A 461-nucleotide genomic window follows, 5' to 3' on the forward strand; every position below is an offset into this window, starting at 1 on the left:
TGAAACTTTCCGCCAGGTGCCGGCGGCGGCTGCGAGGCGGGCCGGGCCGGCCGGGGGCCCCTTACCTTGGATCGCTCCTTCACGTAGTACTTGCCGAGCCGGCTCCCGCAGTACATCACCAGCCGGTCTATCAGCGTGAGGAGGAAGTTGATGGCCTCGCAGCCCTCCTCCGTGCCCCCGATCCACTTGATCTGGTCGCCGCGGAGGTGCCGCTTAGCGACGCCGCGGCTGGGGCCGGCCAGCTGCCCGTCGGCCAGCTCCCCGTCGCGGTGCATCCGCTTCACCCGCTCGAGCACGCAGTCCCCCACCACCTCCCCCAGGAAGTTGTCCAGGTAGCAGAAGCCGATGTCGTGCAAGCAGGGCACGACGTACTCCAGGGCGATCCTCTCCAGGTCGAGCCTCATGATGTGCCCCAGCGGCATGGCGCGGCGGGGACGGGCGCGCCGCTGACCTGCCGGCGC

At 70.3% G+C, this 461-nt stretch overlaps 1 protein-coding gene across 1 annotated transcript in view; it reads right to left on the bottom strand.

Annotated features, from left to right (window-relative positions):
• Nucleotides 1-455, bottom strand: part of EGLN3 (egl-9 family hypoxia-inducible factor 3) — a 26454-nt gene extending 25999 nt beyond the window's left edge. Inside the window, exon 1 of the mRNA XM_010583634.1 lies at nt 66-455. Within this exon, the coding sequence (XP_010581936.1) occupies nt 66-422 (357 nt within the window). The 5' untranslated portion in view covers nt 423-455. The remainder of the gene's footprint in view (nt 1-65) is intronic.
• Nucleotides 456-461: the final 6 nt, after the last annotated feature.

Source organism: Haliaeetus leucocephalus, unplaced genomic scaffold (assembly GCF_000737465.1).
Source record: "Haliaeetus leucocephalus isolate CR32 unplaced genomic scaffold, Haliaeetus_leucocephalus-4.0 Scaffold932, whole genome shotgun sequence".
Lineage (NCBI taxonomy): Eukaryota > Metazoa > Chordata > Aves > Accipitriformes > Accipitridae > Haliaeetus > Haliaeetus leucocephalus.